This window comes from Bolinopsis microptera, chromosome 2, assembly GCF_026151205.1.
Source record: "Bolinopsis microptera isolate Bmic1 chromosome 2, MBARI_Bmic_1.0, whole genome shotgun sequence".
In the NCBI taxonomy this organism is placed as follows: domain Eukaryota; kingdom Metazoa; phylum Ctenophora; class Tentaculata; order Lobata; family Bolinopsidae; genus Bolinopsis; species Bolinopsis microptera.
The window spans coordinates 15,932,320-15,957,305 of NC_087073.1; the positions used below are offsets into that span (position 1 = coordinate 15,932,320).

Consider the following 24,986-nt stretch of genomic DNA (forward strand, 5'->3'; position numbering starts at 1 on the left):
AAGATGGTTCCTCTATACTCAACCGTAGGAGAAGAGAATACATTTATTGAGGTTGTATGTCAATGTAAATGGTTGTTGCATGATAAAGTTATCTTAAAGACATCCTAAGGACTATCAGACATCGATTTTTAAAGCAGTTTACTCCCATCTATCACCTAAAGATTATCAGACATCACTTATCCTTATCCTCCGGAGTGCTACAAAGGTACTGTAATCATAAACTAAATTTCGAACAGTAGCATCTTTTTGTGATAAACTATGTCTGGAATACCAGTTGGCTCAAGAGATTACAATCTGAGATATCGAGGGAATTCTGTTAAATTCCCCAGTAACGGCTCTCGTCCTACTGATAAATGTTCAAATTGCTTAACTCTATTAAGAGAGAATGATAGTCTTCGTCGGCAAATTTCTATTCTCTATAAACAATTATCAGAAAGTGACAGTGCACTTAAAGTTCCCCTCAGCGATGGTTCACTTATCCCTGTGTTGCCCCAGGTACCTGATCACTGTGAAAATTCTATCAATGTTCCCCTCAGTAATAGCTCATCCTCGCATCTTGTTTCTGAGTTAAACCAAGAGCTATCCAAATTAGCAGAAGACAGTGAACATTCAGCAGAAATTATCAACTCGGAAAATCCAAAACACTCTGTAAATGGTGTCAATGGTGTGACCAACTCTATCAATCCATACCAAGATTTGAGTCGAGGAGTTTTTCAGTTTGTTGACACTGCCAAGTTAGATATAGAAACCCACTATACTCATGAGTTTGAGAATAGGACAGTTGCATATTATGGGGACTTTCCTTACGCTTACAATGGAGGCTTTCATAACACTAGGCCAGTAGCAGACAATCCCTACCTAAAGTCTATTTTAGAACGCTTACGCTCACAGTTCCCAAAGTTAAAATTCAATAGTGCTATGATTACCAAGTATAGAAATGGTCAGCAAGGAATTCCCTTTCACTCGGATGACGAGAGGTCAATTTCACCAGGCTCCATGATCTCCACCATCTCTTTAGGGGCTACTAGAGTCCTAAGCTTCAGATCCAAACTTAGAGCTCATATTGCTGACCTTACCCTCTCCCATGGTGACATAATGAATATGACCAGACAATCCCAGACCAGCTTTGAACACAGCCTCATCCAGGACAAGTCTAAAACCATGAGAATAAGCATTACTCTGCGCCTAATTGATGGCAGCGCAACCTTATCTACTCTGTCTGATGTTTCCAGTCAAGTTAAAAACACTGAACCCTCGGCCCCTAAGACTAGATCAATAGAACATTCTGGTAAATCTTTGTGTGTCTACATTAGCTCTAGTATGTTCTCCAAATTAGAGGGAGAAAAGCTATCGTCCAAACAACATGAGGCACATGTATTCAGCTACCCTGGTGCCACAGCCAATGCAATCAATGAACGGTTTCAATCAGATGTAAGAAAAGACACTCTTAATACCAATAATGTGAAAAGCATTGTACTTATGTGTGGTACAAATGACGTGGACTCTATCCTGAACAGCCCTCGCAACATGAGGACTAAACTTCTGTGCCCTGATAGTTTTTCTGGTGATGCTAGAGCTCTTGACTTTACAAACAATTGTATTGAAAAACTTGTACTTTTCCTTCACAAGTGGGCACCTGGAGCTGATATTAAAATTGTTAACTTATTACCTCGGGAGAGTTTCTCCAGAAACAAGGTTATAACAGATATCAATGGATGTATATCTTCTCTGCAAAGAAAATACACCTATGTAAAACTGCTCTCAACCGAGACAAATCGTTTCTTGTTTAGTGATAAGAAAGGCTTTAGAAAATCGTCATTTTTTAGTAGTTATGGAGAGGATAATGTCCATCTCAATGATTATGGCATAGTTAAATTAGCAAGGCACTTGAAGTATCATGCACACCATTAGAATACTGCTGAATACTGACATAACACTCCTACCATCAGTTTTATTTTTACAGTACGACATCCAGACAAATACAACCTGCTTCTATTCTGTTTTTTAGTTTAAACACAACTTTACAACTTTTATTCATTCCATTGTGAATTAATAAGATTCACAAGATGACAAATTTTAATAATGCAGCTGATAGGTTTCACAACCTCTGCATTGGTCATTGTAACATTCAAGGAGGGCTTCTTAATTTAGCTAAAAGTAATGAACTTTCCCAACTTATTAGAGATCATAAATTAGACATACTTTCCCTAAATGAGATGAATCTTAATGATACTATTGACACAGACACCATAAATATTCCTTCCTCCTTCAACCTTATGCGATGCGACAGGCCAAACAGTTCTAGGGGTGGTTGTGGCTTAATGATAAACAAAAAACTAGCTTACACAGAATTAGTTATGGATAGTAAGCTTGATAACATTGAAGCATTATGGGTGAAGCTTAAGAATAGCAAGATCAATGTTTGCTGCTTCTATCGCTCTGGAAATTATTGCAGTGTTGATAACTTTATTGAGTACATTCATTTTTGCATGAAAAAATTGAATGGGAAAAAGGTTATCTGGATTGGGGATATAAACATTGACCAGAATAATATCTCATCCACCCAGTACAAAAAATTAGATATGACCTTGAGATGTTACAATCTAGTTCAAACCATTCAAGGGATAACTAGAGTTGCTAAACGTGGAGACAATTTTACCCAGACTACTATTGATGTAATATTCACTAACTGTTATGCAGATTTTGTTCAATCTTCTGTTCTTGATGAACGTATTGGGGATCATCAAGCTATTATGTGTGAGATAGATTGTAAAGTACCTATAGCTCCTAAATTTGAAAAGGTTGAAATTAGAAATCATTGTAAACGTAATGTTAAACAATTCTTAGACTATCTAGATACCTGTTCTGATTACAGTCCACTATTGGAAAGTACAGATGTTGAAGCTATCACTGCTGGCCTTTGTCATCATATTGAACAGGCATATGCAACCTTCTTCCCTTGCAAGACCATAGAAAGGCATGAAAAGTTCATACATAAACCTTCTACTGAACTTTTAAATGCCATTAATCATACACATTTTCTTCTAAAGAAATTCCGTAAAAAGAAGGATAAGAGAGACAATGGAAATTGCAATAAATGTGGTACATGTAGCAAATGTATAAAGTGTAATGAGGCCTGGGATTGCTACAAGATTCAGAGAAATATTAGAAATAAATTAGCTAAAACCTGCAAAAAGGCTAATGTAATCGATGATCTACAAGTTAAAAGTGCCAAGAATGATATTAAAGGGATATGGAAAACTATCAAACTGGCATCAAATATGACCCCTGGTACAACTAATTGTCAAACTATCAATGAGAATGATCCTGAGCTATTTAACTTTCATTTTGCAAATGTTGGATCAAGATTACAAAATCAGGCCCCCAATATTGAAAGAGTTAGTTTTACTGATTTTTTACCTCCTAGAACTTCTAACATCTCATTTGATAGATTCCAAGAAATAAATGAAACTGATATCCTAATGTATGTCGAAACGCTCAAGAATGACAAGGCCTCATATGACGATGTGCCTCTATTTTTACTTAAGCAAGCTGTACCACACATAGTTGAACCACTGACCCATATTGTCAATTTGAGCCTTAATACAGGTGTTGTACCAACCCTTTGTAAAAAAGCTAGAGTAACTCCCATCCATAAGGCAGGAATGAAAGATGATCCTAATAATTACAGGCCAATATCCATCCTTCCACTTATAGGAAAACTTATAGAATACTTTGTCGGCAAGCAACTCACTGATTACATGGAAGAGAACACACTTTTCATCCGGCATCAATATGGCTTTCGGAAAAATCACTCCACAACTTATTTGATGTACGATCTGATGGACGAAATATATATGAGTAAATCTAAGTCTTATAAACCAGGAATCATCTTTCTTGATCTTAAGAAGGCCTTTGACACAGTGAATCATGAAATATTGCTTCAAAAATTGGCATATTATGGAATTGGTGGCATTGCTTTAACTTGGTTTAAGAACTTCTTATCTTGTAGATATCAATGCACAAGGATCAATGGCAAAATAAGCTCATTTTTAGAAGTTCTGAGTGGTGTACCACAAGGAAGCATCATTGGGCCTATATTATTTAGTATCTTCATAAATGACATCATTTATGCCTGTAACCTATCTAAGCCCTTTCTATTTGCAGATGATGGTGCACTATTCTTTGATCAAACCTGCAGAAGCACATTTATAAACATGAAAATAGAACTTATGACAATCTTTAAATGGCTCAGTGTTAATAAATTATCACTCAATGAAAAGAAGACTGAATTCCTATTGTTTGATTCTGTTGATCAACATGATGAACTAACCATTGAATGTAATGAGGTAACTTTCACAATCAAGGAGTGCAAAGAGACAAAATATCTTGGCCTCATTCTAGATAGTAAATTAAACTTCAAAAGCCATGTAGATTATATTATTAGGAAGGTCATGAAGAGAATTGGTGCCATGTATAGAAGCAAAGCACTGCTACCCATTAAATATAGGAAAATGTTTGCCAATGCACTCATGTTGCCACAATTCGATTATTTAGACACGATCTATTGTAGAGCTGGCAAGACAAAACTTGCTGAACTTGACACTCTGTACAAAAAGGTAGCCAAAATAGCTCTCAACGTTCCACAAACAGAGAGCAGCCTTAATGTTTATAGAGACATGAAATGGTTACCACTCCATCTTAGACGACAACTCTGTCAAATTATATGTTTGGAATCATCCATGACAATTGTCCTACAAACTTTATGAACAAATTTAGTTACATATCAGGAGGTAGTAGGAGCGGCGAAAGCTGCAACCTATATATTAATAGATCAACATCACATAAAAACTTTCAATACTTGGGGGCAAAATGTTGGAATAATGTTCCAACAGATCTACGAAATCTGCCCGATGTTAAAAGCTTAAGTGATTCGTATAAGAAACAGCTACTCTCATCTATAACTTACTTGACTTGACTTACTTGACTTAAGGCGGGTAGTATTCCCGAGATCCATTGACAACAGTTCTCCACAGCTTTCTGTCCTCCATCAGTCTAGCTATCTCATCTACTGATTTCAGCCCAGTATCTGCTTTTAGGTTATCTAGTAGTGTTAGGTAAGGTCGCCCCCTGTTAGTATGCCCATGACTCGGCTTCCAGAGGATCAGTTTGTTCAGTGTCAGCTCCGGATGTCGGTGAGCATGACCTGCAAGTCTGAGCCTTCGTTGGGTTATCTTGGAGCTGACTTTAGGAAGATCACCGTACAGACTGTGGTTGCTGACATGGTCTCGATATTGATTGATGTTAAGGGCCATTCTTAACATTCGTGTATAGCAACCATCAACCATCTTCTCCAGCCTTTTCGTCATAGTCCAAGTCTCAGAACCGTATAGAAGCACCGACTCGACTAGTGCTGTGAACACTCTGGTCTTGATAGACTTTCTAAGGTTAGATTTCCAAAGTTTTTTGAGAGTGTGGCATGCTCCCCATGCTCTTCCTTTCCTAACCCTGATATCACTCTCACTGTCTCTGATTCTAGAACCAAGATAGGTAAAGTCTTCCACGTGCTCTATTGTGTTGTTACCCAGGGACTTGATGGTATCAGGGTTCTCGATGTTCTGAGTAATGAATTTGGTTTTCCCTTCATTCATTTTAAGTCCCACTGTAGCAGCAACTCTTTCTACCTCTAGCATCAGCATCTCTGCCTCCTTTACAGTATCTGCTATCAGAGCAATGTCATCTGCAAAACCAGTGTCTGTTATCTTCTCCGCCTTGACTCTCCTACTCCGATAAGGCTTAATGGTAAATCCTATTTCAGGATGCTTGCTTAAGGCTTGTCTCATGCAATAGTCAAGGGCTATAATGAACAAGTATGGTGCTAATGTATCCCCTTGAAGAACTCCTGCCAGGATATCAAATAGCTCGGTATCCCCATCTGGTGTTATAACTTTGCCCTTCGTGTTGACATAGAGAAGATTAATGATATCTACAATACTGTCCGGTATTCCATAGGCCTTTAGTATTTGCATCAAAATTCCCCGGTGAAGTGAATCAAAGGCCTTCTTAAAATCAACAAACACCATAGCTACCGGTAAATTTCTCTGTCTAGCCCCCTCTAGAATCCTTCTGAGTGCCAAGATGTGACTAGTAGTGGACCGTCCTTCCCGAAAACCATTCTGAGTGTCCCTAAGTACCCCCTCTATAGCCGGCTGGATCCTATTAAGCACCATTCTATTGAGAGTCTTAGCTACGAGAGAAGTCAAAGATATCCCCCTCCAGTTTCCAGGGTTGGTCAAGTCTCCCTTTTTGGGAACCGGGATGATGTTACTTATCCTCCACTGATCTGGCGCAATACCATCTGTCAGGGCTTTGTTGCAGAAGGACAGCACGATTTCATCCAGGTCGCATCTTTTGAGGACTTCAGGTGGTATGCCGTCATCACCTGGTGCTTTACCTTCTTTTATCCTGTGTTTAGCAGCTTTAAGCTCATCCACAGTAAAAGGTTCTGTACTGATGTTGAGTCCTTCATCATCTATAACAACAGACCCTAATTACACCGTCGACAATTCATATGACAAATTTTACACTGCAATCATAGTCGACGATAACTAAGTATCTTCTAATTCTTTTAAATCTGAGGCATATATAATTTATGTCGAAAGGATATTCCCTTTTTGACCACCTTACCATTCTGATTGATTTTGCACATGACTGACATGTTTTAACTGGAGAAGGGATTCGCACAGTGGTAGTTTTATAAACCACTTTTAATTTATTGACCTATTATACCTAGTGGTAGTTTTATAGACCACATTTAATTTATTAACTTATCATACTTAGTATTTATTGTTGGTGACTGTATCACCCAGTTCTAACATTTGATAATTGTACAGTTTATTGACGACACATTGACTGAATGTTATTTTATATTCTAATTTATATTCTAGATATTTTATTTATTTTTCAACAGACGACAACTTCCTGTTTTTTCTTCTATATTAGTTACTCATATCTCTTGTACAGACTGTTTTACAAGGACATTGACAGATGATACTCACATTAGGCATTCATTATTGCATCTAAATTATTTCACTTGCATTAGGTTTAGAAATTTATTCTCTGGTTATCAGATTTCAAATTTTTAATCAATTTGTAGTATGACAGTAAGGTATATAAGAAGTTATTTAATTTTGCTTGGGCTATTATATTGACTATTGAGGTTTAATGATGATATGGAATTTGAATTCTATATAAATTTACACTATGTGGTTGGGGCATTTTGCATAGTAAATATTGTTACTACTCCTATATATCGTATTATTTGATTGGTATTCGATTTCTGATTATTTCTTAGGAATATGATTATTATATCTCAATTTGGCTTTAGGTAGGGTGCCCCGCTAAAAGAACTGGATTCTTCCAGGAAGCATCCCGTGCACAGACCTTGGTCTACATATATATTAAATTATTAACCATTCATTCTGTATGTGCACGAAAATTTATTTCAAAAAGAGAATTAGGTGACTGTATTTTGTTCTAATGTTGATATTAATATAAGTATGTTCTAGTTGTTAATCCTTTTGTTTTAACGTTTTTATGGTACTCTCCTTAAATTATTTCAATGCAGTCACTCAGATGATTTTTAAATCAGGACACTTAAATAAAGACACATACTCTGCCCACAATAAGGGGCCATAATTTTAAATTATGTAACAGTATAGAATTATTATTATTATATGGAGTTAAAGCAAATCTGGTATTTCTACTGGTTCAGTTTAATTGAATATGTCCGTGTGAAGGTTCAGATAGCCATGTGTATACGCGTACTGCGTGACACGCTTGTTTCACCCTCGTGCGCTACTGCAAGTGAGAGGGCTCTGGTTAGAGCAAGTGTGAAGGGTGTTATGGACCATATATTTTCTTATAGATGTCAATAGTTGATTGCCTCTCTCATACGCCTCATCTACAGTTTTTCCTTTAATGGAGATAACAGTGTGTACAGTAAAACCCCAATTTATCACGCCCCGATTTACCACAAACCCCGATTTACTGCAAACCTTGATTTAACGCGGCTTCTTCCTTTCTCCCAAACTCCGCGGTAAATCAGGGTATTGCTGTATTTATATGCAAAGGAGGAATAGGAGTGATCCAAAAACATAATCTTGTAGCTAGCTTTGATAACTTGCAATCAAAAGGTTAAAGATACAGGTCTTGCTGGCTAAATTAATCCATGGGGTGGGGAAAAGACTGCAGGTACATAATAAACAGTCCACAGTCCCTACAGTTGACTCAGTCAAATAAAAGGAAATTACTGTGAGGAAGGGCCCTACCAAAAGATTTAAATCTTGTCGGTGTACCCATCATATACAATATACATTATACACACATGAATGTATTGTAAACAATTATGGCCCCTTAGCTTATTGTGGGCAGAATGTGTCCTGTCGGAATATTCAAGTAAAACAAAGATCTTTTAGCAACATCAAAAAAAAGTATTCTGTACCCATGATAAATGCGTTATAGTAAGTTCTTGATGTTAACCGACACCACTGGTCCTAGTTAGATTTAGCCATGGCACGACTACTCAAAAGTAACAGTTAAATAGGTGTGACATACTATTATATTCTTATAATTATATCATATGAATTGATTGCACTGCTAATAAATAAAATACTTTGTTTTACTAAAAAAATACTTTGTTTTACTAGTACTCATATTCAATATTACTACCATTTCAAAGAAGTGGTTTTATCCAAGTATTTATCAAAAATGTAGATATAAATCTCAGGAAATCTAAGTTCGACCCATATCTATAATCTCTGAAATTTCTGTGCAATTGTACGAAGAATTACGTAAGTTATTAAAGGGTTGTATGGGCAGTTTCTTCTGGGCCACCCTGTATTATATAAAATTGTACTTTTTATGTGCTTTTTATGTGTTGGAGGATGCTTCCTATAAGAATCCTGTTCTTTTGGTGGGGCAACCAGAACAAAAGCGTCCAGAGATTAAACAGTCATGTTTTCTTTATTTTCACCCTTAAAATTAAGAAATTTTGTTTAAGATGGGTTAGCTCAGTTATTGCATCTTTTGTGTCTGAATCAATCATTTCAACGTACACAAATTCTATCAAAGTATGATAATGTCAATAATTCATCTTGTGTTACACCAGTGATCTTGTAAACAATTTGACTGTTGATTTCATTGCAATATATTTACAGGGTGTAAGTCATGGTCATGTTAGTGTCCGCCGGAATCCTTATCTTACGACATGTATCAGGCAACCCTGAAATTCTGCTTTTAAAGTCTGCTGAAGGTTGTTGCTGGGGTCCTCCTAAAGGCCATCTAGAAGGATCTGAAAATGGTTTCGATGCTGCTATTAGGGAAACTTATGAAGAAACTGGAATAACCTTCGATGAAATTGATATGATTGATGGCTTTCAAGAATTAATCTCCTATCAAAGTAGGTCAAGACGGTTCAAAACTGTTGTATTTTACCTTGCAAAAGTGGTTGACTCAGACGTGAAAATCAACCTGTCATCAGAACACAATGATTATGCATGGACCACTCTGACTAAAGCTCTTGCTTTAGTTCAACTGGAATCGATAAAGAAAGCTCTCTGCTCGGCATTTGCTGTTTACAAAGATGTTAGAAATAAGCGCCCTGCAATTTGTGAAGCAATGTAACACTAGCCGATATTCAATATGCTTAGGTGTTAAATCAAACTCTGATCAGTTGATTGAAACCGTTAGTTTTTACATTCATGTTTCTGTACCTCTCTACTTATTTTTTGAAAATTTAACACAAGTATAATTTTGATGCACAATAGTTTAACCCTGTGCTCAGGGTTTTAGATCATATATCTGCATATTTAGCAAAGCTTTCATTGTTTGTACATCCTTTGACACACTAGCATTTTCTACTGTGAATGTACATCTATTTGAATTTTATGTATAGTATTTTAAAGTAAGCTAATTTATTTATGATGTCCCATGTACATGTCGTTGAGGCAATTGTCATACCGCTTAGGAAACATTCTTACTTAGAGATAGTATATTATGAATTATAGAGGACTGAACATAATACCTAAGTTAGTATAGAACAGTTAACATTTATAAACTACTAGAATATTTAGAAATAGATTATACCGATGGAGTAGGCATATTTAAACTGTAAATAGACACCAGTAGAGGCATGGCCCATTGATACTTTTTAATGTACAATATAGACATATTATGGTAGCCAACAATTGTCATTACACTTATATCTAAATTATATGAAGAAGTTTTTATTTATCATTCCAAATCGAGATTTTTAACGTAAAAGGATAATATTTTTATCGTTTTTAATAACCTTTTTTGTACATTTTTTGTTTTTGTACACTTTATGAAGTTATGACTCTTTAAAATGTTTCTATGTTAAGATAGTTTGAACAGAGAGATTTTACTATTTCTTGTTCTTACATGAACAGTAAAATTTTTTTGCACTTCTATTCAATACATTGTAAAAATATGTAGCTGGACACTACACCCATATTCTAAGTATATTGTTGGAAGCTAAAGTATCAATAGTCGATGATATAATACATATTATGTTAATGTTAATTCGATCATCAACATGTAGATTGTAGAAGGACCTAATCGTGACCCCCGAGGGTTCATTTACCGTTCTTATTATAAATTGCAATAGTTATAACCTTCTGGAACTACAAAAATTGATAGGAAGTGCATGAAATAGGTACTTAAATGAGGTTGTGCAGAAATGAGTTCAGTTCAAAGCTTCCGCCAATCATTACATAATATATAATAAACCTCAGTTTTCCTCCATCATTCCTTGAACTCACTTCTGGGCAGTCGTATTAGATATTCTGGAAACACGTTTCCAGTGTATAAACGGCTTATGATAGATGTCTATTTGTTGCCTTGAAGTAAGTGTAAGACCATTCAAGTACAGTCAAACCACTGTTTAGAAGGCTTTTTGGGGGAGTGCAAAAATTCCGGGTAAATGAAAGTGAATGTTAAAACTTACAATTTCTTTAACCATAAAGAGAAAAAAGCCTGGATATTCGAGGAACCTGGTAAATAGTGTCACGGTTAAAATTGGTTTGACTGTACAACTTTATTGGCAATTATTAGGAATTGTTTGATAATGTTTCATCTTGGTTAGGAATCGTTCACATTATATATTACATATGCATAAGCCAACTTCTAGACGAGGGGGTTTGGGAATGGGTAGTACCCTTAATTAATTTCTATACATAATAGCTATATCTAAACAAGTTTATAGAGCAGATGGGGTGGAGGTAAAGAAGAAAGCTAAAATCTTGCTTATGTTATGTGTGAACGATCCCTTATTGCCGATAAGGTTTGATCTTTACAACGTTAAAATTTGACAGCAAGCTAATTATTTGAAGATGTGAGATTTAGAGTGAAATTTTACTTATATGATGTTGAAAACCCAATTAGAACTAGGTTTAAGATTTAAGAAGCATACACCTTACTGACTATCAACTCAGAACAATATGCAAAATTTCTAGTTTTTAAATTTTTTGATTCTTTAATAACTTTTTGACTCATTAAAATGTATAAATTTTATCGAAACGGTTATCGAACCATTTCAGTGCATTAAAACAATGATATCATTGATTGCTTTTAAAACGTTCAAACACATCACATTTTAAAGATGTATGCTTCTATTAATTGATTTTAGGTTGTGTAATTGAATTTACAATTCAAGACTGCAAAACGGCTGGCTTGGAGCCAATGTTTTTAACTGAAACATTGGTGTGCTCTACCTCACTAACGTGAGAGGTTAAGATTTAAATGTGATATTATCAAAATTTTAGTCTCTTGATTGCATAGCAATATCATCATACTTGACTATATCAAAACTGAGGGATAAATTCCTCAAACTTCTAAACAAGGATGAAATTGTTGGATGAATCGTTTAAGTTAGATCAAAACCACGCCTGAGCTGCTTATACGGTCAAGGAAACACCTCAAAGATTTTTATTTCCGAATGAAAATACAAATTAGTTAGTTTTAGGATATCCATTTACAATGTTTTGCAGTCATGGTAATATTTTAATTACTAAAAAGGTATGTTACTTTAAACGATGTTTATAATTGAGGGTTGGATATTCTAATCAACTGTAATATTTCTAATTGGATCGTATCCTCTGCGTCTAATTGCTACAAATTGTCTTATTGCTACAAATATTTCAAATCTTATTATTATATGTATCAGTTATTGTATAATTTTAATTAACAATTTGTTACTCACTCTACATAACTTTGATGTTACACGTTCTTGTAGGTGTTAAAAGAGTGATGGTTGTGGGGATTGCCATAGCATCGGCAGTGTTTGCAGCAGCGTGCTACGTACTCTATACCACCAGAGTACCTACCCCAAAGGGGCTGCCTGCTAAAGTCCTCACCAGGGCCGTTAATGGAGAAGAACACCATCGGGAGAGTGTAATGGAAGATGGCTGGGTCCCTGTTATATCCACACTCTATGAAGCGTTCAAAAGAGGATATGTTTTGGGCCCTTCAGCTCCTTTTCTGGGGTTCCGGCAAATGGAGCTCCCTGGCAAGCCTTATAAATGGCTTAGTTATGAACAGGTATTTTGATTTTAGACTTAGAATTCAGTTTTAAAAGAGGTACAATTAATTTTAATTTCGTGTGTTAATTTTGCATAAACAACTTGAGAGTTAGAAAGTAGTTTGAAGGTTATAAAGTAGTATAATAATAATATACAATTTCTTTATTAAGAAACACTAATTTAAATTTTTTTCAGATATACGAAAGATTCCGAAATGTAGGATCGGGTCTTGTTGATAAAGGTTGTCAGGAACAGAGCTTTGTTGGGATATACGCCAAGAACAGCCCTAACTGGGGGGTCGTCATGCACGCTTGCAGCGCTTACAATATGACACTTGTGCCCCTCTATGATACCCTGGGTGCTAAAGCAATGACACACATCCTCGATACTACCGGACTTGAAGTTGTCTTTGTTGATTCTGCTCTCGTATATAATATCTTAAAGTGGGCTGAGGAGTCTAAGATAAAGTTGATCGTGTCGATAGGCAGTGATTTGTCCGATGAGAACATAGAAAAAGCGGCAAGTCTAGGTGTTGACATCATTAAGCTTGGTGACTTTGAGGTTTATGGCCTGACCAAACGAATTGAGCCCAGGCCTCCTACTCCAGAGGACATAGCTCTGATTTGTTATACCAGTGGAACTACTGGTACACCAAAAGGAGCTCTGATATCCCATGGTAACATTGCTGCTTGTTGCATGGGACTGAAAGCAAATGTCACCACTTTTCTGGACCACCGTGATACCATTATCTCTTACCTCCCTTTGGCTCATGTTTATCAATTCGCCGTCGAATGCTTCTTTGCTTATTTAGGGGCAAAGATTGGATATTTCCAAGGAGATCTGAAGCTTCTTCTGAACGATTTTGAAACTCTTTCACCCACCGTAATTCCATCTGTGCCTCGAGTTTTAAACAAAGCTTTTGATAAAATAAACGGCCTTGTTCACGAAAAAGCTCTCGTTGGGAAACTCTTCGACATCGCCTTAGCATCAAAAATGAAAGAGGTTGAGGCAGGAATCTACCGTCGTAACTCTCTTTGGGACCGCATTCTTTTCAAGAAAGTACAGAAATCCTTTGGAGGTAAATGTCGTCTGCTGATCACCGGATCTGCACCTTGCCGAGGTGATATCTTGCAATGGTACAGAGCTGTATTGGGATGCTACGTTATGGAGGGTTTCGGTCAAACTGAGATGTCCGGAGTGAGCACTATGTCATTGGACGGTGACCACTCGATTGGTCACATCGGAGTACCCTTCCCATCTCTGAGAGTTAAGCTTGTTGATGTACCTGAGAAAGAGTATTTTGCAAAGGATAACCGCGGTGAGATCTGCTTCCAAGGCCCCACAGTCTTTAAAGGCTACTTCAAAGACCCCGAGAAGACGGCAGCTGCTATCGACAGTGAAGGATGGCTGCATTCAGGAGATATCGGCAAGTGGACAGACCATGGATGTTTATCGATAATCGACCGAAAAAAGAATCTGTTTAAGCTTGCTCAGGGTGAATACATTGCTCCAGATAAGATTGAGGCCGTCTACGAGCGCTGCCCAATTGTTGGTCAATGTTTCGTGTACGGAGAGTCCCTCAAGTCAAGTCTTGTAGGTATCATAGTACCAGATGAACTGATTCTGTCTAAAATGGACCCCCCAATTTCTGTAGAAGAATTTGTTGCAGATCCCAACAGTGCTGGCATGGTCCTCCAAACGATCCAGACAATGGGCCAAAAGGAGCTGAAGAGTTTTGAACAGGTACGACACATCAAACTTGTACCCGAGGCTTTCACTGTTGAGAACAACCTGGTGACTCCTACCATGAAGAAGAGAAGAGAAGCTATCGCTGCATCTTACACTGATGTCCTTCAGTCCATGATGGTCAACATGGTGTAGTTTGTTCAATATCCATCCAATATCCACTGTAACGAACAGTTGTAACTTTTATAATCCTTTGTGCTATGTCAAAATATCTTATTAATATCATACCATAATACTAAAAACTTCAAAATTATTATATTGAAGTTTGCTTGCTATTTATCACCTATCATTACCAGAGTATCCCATAATATGTACTGGGATTCAAACTTCATTGCACACGTTTATGCTGGACACACTTATTTTAAATTAGATTTCAGATTAGATCCAATTAGATTTATTTTTCCAAACTATCTGATAGTATCAGATAGCTTAGTAACATAATTGAAACTTTTTCAGATATTCCCGGATTGATTTGATTTTAGAGAATCAGATTTAAAAGTATGTTCTTACTGGAAATGGGTGGACTTTCATTTACACGAATTGAATAGTTTATATGAAATTTTTGTGTTTTCAACCATCCCAGGTTATTGTTGTGTTTGCCAGTTTTAAATTAATCTTAACGTTTTATTTATGAATAATTTGTACCTTGATTTTTGTATCCTTCGTGATTGTTAAAAATAAGTTTAAAATTATTATTATCATATCCATGATGTACTTTTTTTTATGTGTTAGCTTGGTACTTCGCTCTTCTATAATTATACTCTGTCGTAATTGCTTACAGGAAGAAATTAAAACATACCATCTCCAAACTTATTTAAATTGTATGGTTCCTGTAAGTCTTAAATCTAACCATACTCTTCACGAATACTATCAACATGGTGATAAATTGCGTTTAAACATTTCACAATTCCGGAATGGCACTTTAAATGTATAGGCCAAACGGATTCAATTCATTCGATTAATTAATATAATTCCATTCTTAATATCAAATCCATGTCTAGGCAACCTCCATAATAAGATGTGTGGCTGAATAGCAAACAAAGACGCTTTCAAAGAATTTTTCAAATTTGTAAGTTTCATCAGCAGTCCTTTTTAAAGAGAACACTAGGTTTTCCCGGATGAATATTTAATATCCTGCAGAGCACAAATTTTAAGCATGTCAACATCATTGATCAACCTACCATTAAATCAATTATAGAACGTTGTAAATTTTACAACTCATTCAATCCTCTATAACAGTCCGAAATATAATTACTATTAACATGATTGCTTTGTAAATTCCTAATCCACTCGCCCTTCATATAATTCCACTATGAAAATTCACTCTCAGAAGCTTTATTATCTAATATTACTGCAGGATGCAAGCTTCACACCAGAGTCCATCCAGCTGTACCCAGGTGGACAGTATATACGAAAGAATCAAAACGAAATTAAAGAACGGCTACAAACTAATATTCGAAGCACAGAGTGCTGACACAGAGGGAGATGTGGAGCGCGCAAAACACTTATACTATCAGGGGCTCAGTCAGATAACCAGAGCTATTAGCATGCGCTGCTCTGATCCCAGATTACAACAAGACGTTAAGAAGGCTACCTTTGTTTTGAATATGGCAAAAGAGAGGTTACGAGTTTTGGAGGAGGTTGTTAACGAGCCAAGTGCACCTCCGAAAGAGGAAGATATGGACTTGTCAAATTTGTTGGAAGATATGGATGATATCCATAGTCTCCTTTCTGGTGCTCAAGAGGCAAAGGAAGTCATTAGCATTCCATCGGGTATCTCCATATTTGATGTTGATGGTGCTGGGGAAGTCACCCAAACCGGTAAGAATGTCTCCGCGAAGGTGAGTCACCTGATCTCATCCAAGTACACTAACCCTGTATCGTGTCTCCAGATAGGAGAGATGATGTATCCACTGGTCTCTAAAGCCTCTCCAGTGCTCCAGGTCGGGGAGAAGCAGTTCATGTTCCCATCCTTAACTCAAGCTAATAAATACATGGGGGTCATCCTTGAGAATGTAGACTCCAAACAGGTGGCTGATTTTCAGAAGTTGATCATGTCCCTCACCAACCTCCACGTCAAATCTTGGGATGACGTGATCCTGGATGATAGTTCTAGTAGTGTACAGAGTGTAGAACCAGTCCGACCACCGCCCCCAACACGACCCCCTGCTCTCTCCACATCAGAGTCCAGCACTGTAGTTAAACCGTATCTGAGAGAGGATCCTCCAGCTCCTCGGACAGTTGATAAAGTATCAGGAGGTATCAGGCTACTGCTGAGGTGGTGTCCATGGGCCTTGTTTGGGGTTCTAAAGTTGGAGGAGACTTGTTGCGGAAAGGAGCACATTCTCTGAAAGAGCACATCAAACCAAGCACCAGGAATGTAGAGATAAGTGATAACACTCGGCAACAGATTGCAACTCTCCGAGATACCACTAAAAACGTGTCCGTCCTGACGGGACAAGCTGTTTGTCAGCTAGCTTCAGGGATATCAGCCCTCGCTAAACTGGTTGCTCCACATGTTACTGCTGGCGTTAAAAAAGTAGTCGGCTCATCAGATAACAAGTATGTGGCGGGTGCTAAGAGCAGAATATCAGAACAAAACGTGAAGGACGCCTGTCAGGTGGGAGCCAGTGCACTGGCAGGATTAGCGACACTGTATGATGGTCTGGAGGAAGGAGCCAAGAACCTGGGGCGGGCCCTGGCTGAGGGCGCTAATGTGACAGTGACAGCTAGATACGGCGAGGCTGCTGGGTCAGTTGCTGAGGATAGCATTCACAGTGTTGTTAATGTGGGTTTAACTTATGGGCAGGCTCGGAAACTGGGCGGGAAAGCATTGGTTAAGCGAACTGCGAAGTCTACTGCTAGTGAGGTTGTGAGACACAACGCTAACGGTCAGACACAGTGAATTTTATAGTTTTCTAAAATATCACGTACTTGTACGTGTTCATGTTAATAGTATTGTGTATAATCTTGGAGGATTTATACGCTTAATTTTATTACCGAATTTTATCATCGGGCGGGCGCCATAATCAAGTTATAAGTTTGACAATGTGAATTTCATGATATTTATTATTCTGTTTAGATGTGTAATATATTTATAGATGTTTCTCGTATTACGTTTTGCAGAAGCTCTGTTGTGCAGAGAATAGAATACTCTCTGTTTTTAAATTTCATCCAGTTCAATGTTATACTCATTACAAATATCTTGTTTCTTACATTTTCAACTGAAAAAACAAACACTTGTTTAATTAACTAACGTGAAGCACTTCTCAAGTCTCAATTAACTCTTTTCTTTTTGAAATTGTTGAACTGCTGACTGAAAGGCTATTTGAAGCTATTTTAAAGCACTGTGAATTTTCTTAATTAAGTCCCTAACCTTCCTACTGCAGCATTGTATCGTACTCTTGTAAAATCTTTGTGGTGTTAACATAAATGATAAATAACAACACAACAAAACCCAACCTCATTCCCACATTATCATAACGTTTGTATTGTACCAAGTGTTAAGGTGACTGGTGAGCTGTCAGACTGACCACACTTCCTGTACTACTTGCAATATGGACCATTACAACAACCTTGTGACGACTGTCCGACAACTCGTGTCTACCAGGTAAGAGACATTCTGCTCAATCAGCCCCGGGGTACTTTAATTCTATGTAGTTATAGTGCATGTGGCATGTAATACCTTAAATCGTATCTTGTGATAATATGTAATACCTTCATTCTTATCTTGTGGTATGTAATACCTTCATTCTTATCTTGTGGTATGTAATACCTTCATTCTTATCTTGTAGTATGTAATACATTAAATCTTATCTTGTAGTATGTAATACCTTCAATCTTATCTTGTAGTATGTAATACCTTCATTCTTATCTTGTGGCATGTAATACCTTCTTTCTTATCTTGTAGTATGTGATACCTTCAATCTTATCTTGTAGTATGTAATACCCTAAATCTTATCTAATATCTTGTAAATATGTAATACCTTCATTCTTATCTTGTGGTATGTTAGTTGATTATAATTGGTTAGTTCTTGTAATTACATGTAAAATTTGAGTTCCAGTCTGGTTCCAGACATGATGGCACCCCACCTTCACAAATTCAAAAAGTTCATTCTTATATATTGTAGTATGTAATACCTTCATTCTTATCTTGTGGCATGTAATACCTTCATTCTTATCTTGTAGTATGTAATACCTTCATTCTTATCTTGTGGCATGTAATACCTTCATTCTTATCTTGTAGTATGTAATACCTTCATTCTTATCTTGTAGTATGTAATACCTTCAATCTTATCTTGTGGCATGTAATACCTTCATTCTTATCTTGTGGTATGTAATACCTTCATTCTTATCTTGTAGTATGTAATACCTTCATTCTTATCTTGTAGTATGTAATACCTTCATTCTTATCTTGTAGTATGTAATACCTTCATTCTTATCTTGTAGTATGTAATACCTTCAATCTTATCTTGTGGCATGTAATACCTTCATTCTTATCTTGTGGTATGTAATACCTTCATTCTTATCTTGTAGTATGTAATACCTTCATTCTTATCTTGTGGTATGTTAGTTGATTATAATTGGTTAGTTCTTGTAATTACATGTAAAATTTGAGTTCCAGTCTGGTTCCAGACATGATGGCACCCCACCTTCACAAATTCAAAAAGTTCATTCTTATATATTGTAGTATGTAATACCTTCATTCTTATCTTGTGGCGTGTAATACCTTCATTCTTATCTTGTAGTATGTAATACCTTCATTCTTATCTTGTGGCATGTAATACCTTCATTCTTATCTTGTGGTATGTAATACCTTCATTCTTATCTTGTAGTATGTAATACCTTCATTCTTATCTTGTGGTATGTTAGTTGATTATAATTGGTTAAGTGGTTAGTTTTTGTAATTACATGTAAAATTTGAGTTCCAGTCTGGTTCCATGATGGCACCCCACCTTCACAAATTCAAAAAGTTGGAATGAATTATCGATTGCTCAAACGATGACAATGCATGTTGATTTAATTATTGTTAAAATTGTCGAGAATTTTTACGATCTACTCATTTTAACGATCTGCTTATATAATTGTTATGACCTGATTATATTTTTCATACAGTGAGCTTATCTTCACGACCTGCTGATAACTGTGTTCCTCCGCAGAATCGGATGATTTTATTCAAAAGCCGCCGTCAAATTCGCTGCCAGTGACGAAGGCAAAATCGTCAAACTTCTAAAGTTCTAAGTCACCATTGAAAAAGTATTCCACAGTTGAATAAACTTAATTCTTATAGTGCACTTCTGTGGAATTGTAGCAGAGCATGAAGAGATAGTGTAATTCCTTGATGTTGTGTAGTACTTTAAATTATAATGTGGATAATTAATTATGTAATTACTATGTACATACATAATCATGTCATTGGTTTGGCTGTAATGTTGTGGAATTTATCCTCAAATGTTTTGTAAGTGCCGTTGGGTAATGTGGTGAGTGGTTGTGTAATGTATACTGTGGCCTTATGGATCCCTTAAATTGTCCTGATTTGTACGGTCTTTATTTGTGATAAACTCATGGTTGTAATCAATCATTTTTGAAAGTTTTTTACAAAACAATCAATGATTATGACGTTGGACTCTTCATTTATTCTTATTTAACAAACATACTAGATGTGGATTCTGGTGGAGAGGTTAAAGATATTTTTGATGCGTTATAGAGTTATAATCAGTTATATCTGGGGTTTAATTGACCAAAAGTAGAAGCTGATTGGTTTAATGCTGTCACGTGACAAAAAATATGCTTCATACTCACCAGAATCCAAATCTATTTCTTACTCCATGAACGTGATTAGAGTCTCTTAAAATTCGCATATTTTCAATAATATGGCTTCAACTTTTTGAGTGCAATAAATACAACAGAAACAATACACGGTAACGGTCGGATTTATTGGAAAAAGTTAATACAGAAAATTGGTTATGTCCTGTGGTGCGGTTGTTCATTATAAATTGTAATGACTCACTGATTGGTTTAATGCTGTCGTGACTCAAGAGCAGTGAGATAAAGCCCTTCTAACTGAAGCAATCCGATTTAAAGATGGTGTAGAGGAGACTTATTGAGCTAGGTACTAAATAAGGACTTTAGGCTTGAGTGCATTGCAGTCGGCTAGCTTTATATATGAGGTTCAAACCCTCACAACTAATCCGGAGATTAAATTTCAAAACCGTCCACTGGTTACTCACTTAGAATCTTCATGCAGACCTATAATTGACGCTTGTGACCGTTGGAGTGTCGGTGTAACTTAATATGCAAATACCGGCTTATATCGACCTAGTATTGGCTAGAATGTTTGGTTTCTTTCCTGTTAACAGACTCCAAGTTAACATACTTACTTTACTTTAAAGATTTTAGGTGTTGGTGAGAGTTGGTAAGTTCTCTGTCGTCTGATTTTAACCAGCCCGTTTTCTATTTGTCAATGTTTATAATTACTGGTTGAGAGGGATTCTGCTGACCACCTTCAGCTGAGGCGCCCTCCCAACTGCACGCTTTGCTGACCACCAGATCACCCCATATTTTCCTCGTCCCCTCTTATCAATATAAGTTAAATTTTCACTCACTGTGCAGTGTGCAATGTTACAGAGTCCCTTTGGTACATTTGTGAAATTTATCCTTGTCTTGCTAAGGATCAACAGCTGTTTGTTGGTTTGTAATAATCTGATTGCTGTCAGCAGTACGTCACACGCACAGCACGCACGATCCTAATATGGGCAGCTAGTAGCGTGCTCATATTGTACGGTGTTGTTTGGCAACCGCTTGTACTGCTCAGTATGTAATGTTATGTGTTGTGTGCTCTGTGAATCCTTGCCTTGTGAGATTGTTTGAATATTTCAGTTTGATATTGTAGAGAGAGGTTTCGTTTGTGCAGCTAAGTAGGTTTTTAATGGGAATTGTTGTTCGAGAGGACGTGATTTCTACGCCGCCCAAATATGGGATCTCTATGGAGTAACAAAATGTGACGTTTAGTTTCTTAAGAGGCAGTGCTCATTCGAGATCAAAGATTCTAAAGGCACTATAAAAAAACAATGCAGGACAGCAAGATACTATGTCATCATAGTTGTTGAGTGCCAATGGATCTACCAAAATAGGTTTCTTAGTAGACCAAACAGATAGTTGTTACTGTAGATAGGTCCCGACAACGAGGGTGCTTGTTGTAAAGGCACAGTATATTTTCAAATAAGCCTTCACTTGCCAAGAGAGTTTAACCAAGCGTTTAATGTAGCTGGCGGACCCATCTTTAGACGAATCAAGAGCGGTCAGGAGAGTTTTTAAGAGCGGATCTGCTATATAAAAGGTTGCCAATAACTTGCCAATAAGTAGCCGTATTTTGTCATCATAATCGGAATCAACAGGTGACATAGTTTACAGATTCAGTGTACGTGTATAATGTATGTGTGTATACTTTGAAGTGTACATTGTACAAGGCCGTCTAACAATTACACGTACACAGTGATGAGCTCGTCTTATTGTAAATAGAAACAGCAGATAAGGGAGAGCTCTACACAAATGTAAACATATATAAACGTATGCAAAATGTGTAATATGTGCTTTACAAATGTTCACTTTATCTAGTAGGAAACCGCTATTTTTGATAGTTGCATGAATGCGATCAATACTCTTTTTTGATCAGTATAATTTATTAAAAATCAATTTCTTTTTGGTGTGATCACTTGAGTTCCGCCAATCCAGCAAACTGCTGATATTCAGCTTACATATTGTAAGGTAGTGCAGCCTGTTTGAAGATACATGACAAAGACATCAATTGCAAACCTAGCAATAAATCACAGGTTTTACAGCATTTATGCAATAACAACCATCTACATGCTCATAATTTCTAGATTTAAATATGCTGATGCGGTGATCTTATTCATACATGATCATCTCCAAACTTGATAGATGATTATGGTAGACAAATCAAGATAAGACGTTGTTAGTTGAACATATATATATAGGAGATGTGCAACCAACCAGCTTTATTTGTTTTATCTGCCCGTCCTAAAAGAGCTTATATAATTGTGTTAGACTGTACTATAGTGTATAGTGTATAATGCTAGATTAATGTAAGATTACTAATATATTTTGCATGAAGGTGCATTTGTGGCCACGCCAAAGAGAGAGATGGCAAGTTATTATATAATACGTTGTTTTTAGACTGAGAGGGTGTGTACAGTTATTCGCAATATTATAGTCGCTATGAGTCTTCATTTCTTACTCTTGATGTAAAGAAGTTTTTGTGATGACGTTGAACACTAAGTGTATCGTATTAGATGCAGATTCAGTACAGAATCCTTACAGAAAACTGACATATTATTTTACACAATAAGTATATTTTAATTGGAAACTTTGTACCAACAAGTTTTAAAAAATAAAGCTCTGCTAGATTTTAGAGCTGCTCTACTATAAATAATGTATCCATAAACATTCTACGATTAGAAATATGTTCCTCATGACAGGAGTACTTGCTAAGTTAGCTAGTACTCCCAGTACTCATTACTCAGTACTCAGTACTAGTACTCATTACTCAACTACTAGGCTGAAGCAAATTCTACCGCTCCGACCCACTGTATTCCTGATGCATCTTCAAAAAGCATGTGCACTTTTCGAAGCTTTTAAATGCTATCAACTTATCAGCGACCTTGATTTACCACTGTTGATAATCATTGCTAAACATGTACTAAACCATCATGTTACACACCCCCCCTCCTGACACATCCCCTACCCAATAGAATGCAGGAGTTAGATATAGACGAGAGTATCTTGGTGCCGGCCGCCCTTACAACCAGCGCCCTAGCCCTCTCCTACGTCATGTACAGACAAGCCTTCTCTCTCCCACCCCGCCGAGCTCTGCCACCTCGTGAGTATTAAGTGTTCCAGCTATACAGTGGGGAAGCATGCTGTGAACGTCTGGTACTAAGAAACTATCAAGTAGCTGAACCTGATCACATTCAATAAAGTTAACTAAACAATAAAAGCATGTATATTGAGTAAGGTTCAACAGATTTCGAATCCGAATATTTTCCGGTATTAAACCTATTCAATGGTTTCCGGGATCGTAATTACAGGAATTTTTCACTAGTTGAGCTGACATTTCAATGCTAACATATTATGACTTTATGAAGAGCATAGTGTATCTCGACCTCTGGTAGCTCCACACTGTTTCCTAGCCTACACTTTATTTCAGAACTGACGAAAGAGGTAGACGCAGCCACGTGCGAGAGAACCTCAATAATACCCGACCTAGCCCCAGAATATCTTGACAGGTGGAAAGAGTTTAAGACTGCTTATGATTGTTTTCAGAATGGATTAAAGATCAGTCCTCACGGCCGGTAAGTAATTATTAGCTCCTGAAAAATATTTTCAATTGAATCCCGGAAATTCTTTCAAGGGTTGCCAGCAAAAGCCGGAATTTATTGAAATTTCGGACCTGATTTCTGGGTTGAAACATGTTTTCTATGACGAAATAGATGTTGTTTTAAAGGCTCATAATGCTTCACTTAAATATTGCTAGTTTGAAGAATTTTGCCAATAATTCCCGGCCATGCAAAGGGTTTAAAACGAAAAGCTTTGTAAGCCAATTAGGCAATATTTGACATCCGAGCAGGCTTATCAGCAAAGATAGGCCCAGAACAAGTTTGACGTTGCCGGCTGCTGTTCACATTCATTTCATCTCCACAATATAAGCTTCTGAATGGGTTTAAAATTCGATTACCACTTGTTCGAACATAATCCCAACTTGTCCGGTACCAGTAATGTACGTACCTGGCAAGGGTTGGCTATAGAATCCCATTTTCTGGTATTCCCTGGAAAGATAATTCCCGCGTCATAACTCAGTTAATATCATAAGATATTGTTCACCGCATGCTCTCAGTTAATATTATATGCTGTCCACCGCATGCAAGCTCACGAGTAAACGTAACAATGTGTCAGGTGTTTGGGAGAAAGACCGGGACCCGATCAGCCATATGGCTGGCTAGACTACACTGAGGTATCAGAAAAAATAAAACGAATGGGCTCTGGGCTTATCGCATCTGGGTTTAAACCTGGTGAGTACAATAGTATACTATATATTCCATATTATAGTCATGTATACTTATAGTGTATCTATATATAGTGCTACAGAGAACATATCTCCTTCAGAAGCCTAGGTTATGTTTTATACTGATTTGTTACTATGTTATATCTTTATATTATAGTAAATTATGTTTAAAAGTCATGAAAAAACGTAATTAATTATGGGGAAATTCAAGGAGATGCCCCTGACTCCATGGCAACACGTGCGTGATCGATTTATAAAACCAAATTAGCAAATGACATTATTACACAGAAATGTTGAATAACTTTGGCTCTAATACGTTACTTTTAAAACATCGAGTTTACTATTATCTGACATCTAGCACTATCAACACCAGTCCCTCCGATCAGTATTGACCGGTTATATGTTGTCTTGACTAAAACAGACGTTTGACTAAAACAGACGTTTGACTAAAACAGACGGGGTTCATAAATCACAGTTTAGCACTTAGTATACTAATACAGCTCTTTAGTCTTTAGGTATGGCTCACTATAGTTCCTCCGTAAGTCTACACGATTTACGGA

At 36.8% G+C, this 24,986-nt stretch overlaps 4 protein-coding genes across 10 annotated transcripts in view; all 4 read left to right on the forward strand.

Moving 5' to 3' along the window:
- LOC134811421 (uncharacterized) overlaps positions 1–24,986 on the forward strand; it is a 102,415-nt gene that overhangs the window by 19,127 nt on the left and 58,302 nt on the right. The gene's annotated exons all lie outside the window — the stretch shown is intronic.
- Positions 40–24,986, forward strand: part of LOC134811423 (long-chain-fatty-acid--CoA ligase 1-like) — a 37,202-nt gene continuing 12,255 nt past the window's right edge. For 2 of the 3 annotated variants that reach the window (XM_063818246.1, XM_063818247.1), the window contains exons 1-5: positions 40–51; positions 17,847–17,955; positions 23,117–23,244; positions 23,572–23,716; positions 24,318–24,433. In XM_063818246.1, the coding sequence (XP_063674316.1) occupies positions 17,903–17,955; positions 23,117–23,244; positions 23,572–23,716; positions 24,318–24,433 (442 nt within the window). In that variant the 5' untranslated portion in view covers positions 40–51; positions 17,847–17,902. The remainder of the gene's footprint in view (positions 52–17,846; positions 17,956–23,116; positions 23,245–23,571; positions 23,717–24,317; positions 24,434–24,986) is intronic. The other variant, XM_063818248.1, reaches the window with a different exon arrangement.
- On the forward strand, positions 12,301–15,103 carry LOC134811424 (long-chain-fatty-acid--CoA ligase 1-like). The gene is made up of 2 exons (XM_063818249.1): positions 12,301–12,618; positions 12,795–15,103. The coding sequence occupies exons 1-2, from the start codon at positions 12,328–12,330 to the stop codon at positions 14,478–14,480; spliced, it is 1,977 nt and encodes a 658-aa protein (XP_063674319.1). The 5' UTR covers positions 12,301–12,327; the 3' UTR covers positions 14,481–15,103.
- LOC134811426 (spartin-like) lies at positions 15,893–17,345 on the forward strand. Its single transcript, XM_063818255.1, is given in 2 exon segments — positions 15,893–16,613; positions 16,616–17,345. Coding segments are annotated over 2 exon segments (1,356 nt in total). The 3' UTR covers positions 17,251–17,345.

Excerpts from the sequence above, each read along its gene's own strand:
- LOC134811424 (XM_063818249.1), top strand. The coding sequence starts at position 12,328 with ATGGTTGTGGGGATTGCCATAGCATCGGCAGTGTTTGCAGCAGCGTGC. Across the intron at positions 12,619-12,794 it reads AATGGCTTAGTTATGAACAG|ATATACGAAAGATTCCGAAA; the intron begins GTATTTTGATTT and ends AATTTTTTTCAG.